At 36.7% G+C, this 3,713-nt stretch overlaps 1 protein-coding gene across 1 annotated transcript; it reads right to left on the bottom strand.

Annotated features, from left to right (window-relative positions):
- On the bottom strand, positions 1,274-3,649 carry LOC107604729 (the record flags this gene model as incomplete). The annotated part of the gene is given in 3 exon segments (XM_016306385.2): positions 1,274-1,850; positions 2,663-2,787; positions 3,212-3,649. Coding segments are annotated over 3 exon segments (753 nt in total). The 3' UTR covers positions 1,274-1,643.

Raw genomic sequence — 3,713 nt, 5'->3', positions numbered from 1 at the left:
CTTATATCGGGTAATAGGCTATGTAATATACCATAGAATGAAATGTCTCTATCTAATCGGGACACGATAAGTTCTTGTCTTGCACGTGATAATGCACTAGCAAGTTCCATCTTGAAATCAATAACACAATTCTCAAAATTGATTTGATTTGAGACTGCGATCAGTTCTTAATCTTAATTAAAATTCGTTATAATGAATAGGATTTGAAATGATTATCTCAATCAGTGTCCATGTTTAGAACGCCGCTACAAGATGTATAACAACATAACATGGTAGTGAGTAGTGACATCCAAAATGGTTACAATCAAATCAAAAGTAATACATAAACACCTGACATCAACAGAAAATAAACTGAAATTTTGAAAATGTGACAGGCAAAGACTGATATTATGTGTTACGTAATCTAATTGCATGCCAAGTTCTGGCAAATTTTCTGATCGATCAGCATTTCTGTAATCAAATGTTGTGAAAATCTTTAGAAAAAAGCAATTTCATCCCTGAAAGCTTCAAATTAGGCTATGCCAAACCTGCACCTGAATTAGTGTGTTTAACTACATTTTTACATGCACATACCTTAAACTAACGATGATTTCAAAGTCAGTTTAACTCCCAGTGTGTAATTTCCCCAAAATTGATTTTATTTATAAATCAACAAGGATTTTGAAGCGAAATTTGAGATACAACTAATAATGAATTGAATCCTTTATTTTTTATTTTACTCTTCCTTTATTTTGATTTAGGTTGTTGGAAAAAGAAAGAAGATAGAGAAGAGAAAAACGTGTGCACAGGCCGAAAGTATTTTAAATAGATCATATTTTAACATCAAATTTTTAATTTAAATTATGTATATACAAAAATTAATTACCATGTAATTGCATATAAATACATTTGTTGCTTAATTTATTTTTAATATGTAATTTATATTTCAACATGTATTTTATACTAGTGATTAATTTTAGTAACTAATTTTACTGTATTAAACATAGTTGTTTAATTAGGAAATGAATCCTCTCAAATTTTTTTAACAATTGAGGGAATAAAATGTCATTTCTAACTCTTCAATGTTTTTTCTCTCATGTTTTCTCTTGGTTAGTGAGAGATCACACTTTATTCTCACAATTGTTAAAAAAAAGGGTGAGAACATCTATTCCCGTTTAATTATACCAAATTAATTAGCTCCAAATCATGTAAACAGCTCAGACAGTTATTCTGTGCCCTCATTTGGGAATAACCAAATCAGGTTTCCCATGGAGAAACAAAAAAAAAAAAAACATAATGGAAGGAACACTTTATTTACATTGAAGGAACATGTATAATGGAAGTCTGTAAATTGGCCAACATCCAAAATGTATATGGTTGTTCGGGGAAAATTGTAATAAATCCATGTACCAACCCTGAGGGGAAAATATGTAACACAGAAAATTCAAAAACTGTACCTTTTCAATTCTCTTATCTGACTAGCTTGTACCCTGTAAAAACCTCACATTCACCAAGTGATTTTGTGTCAGAGCTATGTACACTTTTAAATACATAAAACAACTTGAAGGCTAACTCTCTCATTCTGTGCAGTAATGTCCCACTAAAAGTAATCCTCACATTCATTTTAGAGTTTCATCTTCATGATTTTCATGAAGTGAGGCGTCTTAAAGATCTTTCCAAACATTGAAGTCGGTACTTGAAGCATTATAGTTTATAGTGTTGTCCTGGCATCCTATAAAGAATGTACTCCGAACCGGATCTATGTTCACCAAAGCATGTGCCGTATTACTGGGGCTGGCAGCAACAACAATATCATCTGCACCAATGATCACTTCGGCGTAACCAGTATCAGTTACCTCACTATTCTCCAACTGCAGACAGGTTTAGACTTGCAAGTCATGAATGGGAATTATATTCAGAAGTAAAAAGTTATAAATAATACAAAGAAATGTGAATGCCAACATCTTGTTCACACACCATGCTACTTCCTGAAACTAGAATTCTGCACTAAACTAGGGATTAGGACTCTGGTGTAGACAGTGAGAATTAGAACCTGTGAACATCATTAGGTCCTTTCCACCAATCTCAGCCATGTGATAGTATGGGAGTGGGTTTAATTTTCAGAAATTCTTCGCATCCATCATTGGCCTTGCGTTAGAAATGCCCCACAGGACACATTTAGGGATCAAGTACACTTTGGTGGTAAAAATTGGAAAATAGTAATTGCAGTGTAAAACAACCAATCTAACCCGATGCTCAACAAATAGTGATTGCAGTGTTAAACAAGGAATCGCTGATTCTCTTATACCCAACAAACAAAAACACAAAGTAAACAATGAAATGTTCTGCAGATGCAATGCAATTCTTCATTTAAGCCTGATGCAACATCAACAAATTGTGTCAGATGAAATACTTTTCAACCCAGAGCAATGGAACTATGGCAGCCTCATCAATTAACACTCCCACCCTCCTTTTTCTTTCATCCTTTTTAGAGCTTTTCCCTCCGAGATTTTTTAGAATTGCAATTGCAACTAATAATTAATTACATCATGCTGTTAAAACTCCTTTACTCGCTGCAAGAGTTGCTATACTTAACAATAAATAGTGAGAAATATCTCAAGACATATGAAGTACAAATAAATGTTAATAAAATAATAGAAATATAGAATCCCATAAAGCTTACCCTAAATTTGGTTAGGGCACCCCAAAGGACAAATGTCTCGTTGCAATCATGATGCCTATGATTCCCTCTCAACCTGCCAGGCCGAATCTCTCCTATATGAACCGAAGCACAAGTGAGAGCTCCACCTGCAGAGAACCAACCACCGTTTCCCTTTCAAATTCCAATGGCCACAAAACATAGATTCACATCGTACATCTAAGTCTCCGTTAAAACACTCAAATACATCAACAAATCCACTAAACTAGGAAACAGATCATAACAAGAATGCAAAATCCTCATTAAAAAAAAAAAAACCTAAAATGCAAACTATTCTCAAAATGAACGAGACACCAAATTACTCCACCCAAAAATTCTCAACTTCAATTTGACCTTGCTCCTTCGCATAATCACATTATAAATATGCTAATCTCCAATCTATGAACCAAACAGATGGCTAAATACATGTTCAACGATATTCAATTAAAAACTACGATACAATTTGACATGCCGATCTCTAACTAAAAAGGCAATGATGAGAAACACCGAAGTTAGAGGGGAAAAAGAAAAAACCTAAAATGCCAGAAGCTCGAGCTAGCGAGATAGGGTCGAGGAGCCAACCGCGGGTGTCCTTAGCGACGGGGGAGGGGACGGAGGAGCTGAACCTAACAAGGTTGGCCATTCTATCGGCTTCGCGGGTTGATTCCGTTAGCGGCGACGGAAAGCGTTGGAGGCGGGCGGAGGAGGAAGAAGAGGAATGGTGGATGGTGAAGGAGATCCATGTGAGGATGAGGAGGAAGCAGAGGAGGAAGGGAAGAGCTTGCGGCTTCTGAAGGAAGTGAGGGAGTGTGGCGTGGAAAGGGGGACGGATCTGGTGGAACCCAGCAGTGGGGTCCAGGGATGGACCTGCAAGGGCGGCGGTGTTGATGTAGACTGACCTTCTGGTGTTGGTGTTGGTGGCAGTGGTGGGGCTCCTCTCAGTTGGCCCTCTCATGTCTCGTTTCAGTTTTGTGTGTGTTGGAAATGGTTGCGTGGGAGAGATCCTCTTCCTTCGGTTTCTTTTTTTTTTTTTGGT

Source organism: Arachis ipaensis, chromosome B06, assembly GCF_000816755.2.
Source record: "Arachis ipaensis cultivar K30076 chromosome B06, Araip1.1, whole genome shotgun sequence".
Taxonomy (NCBI): domain Eukaryota; kingdom Viridiplantae; phylum Streptophyta; class Magnoliopsida; order Fabales; family Fabaceae; genus Arachis; species Arachis ipaensis.
This window is presented reverse-complemented; position numbering and strand designations above follow the sequence as displayed.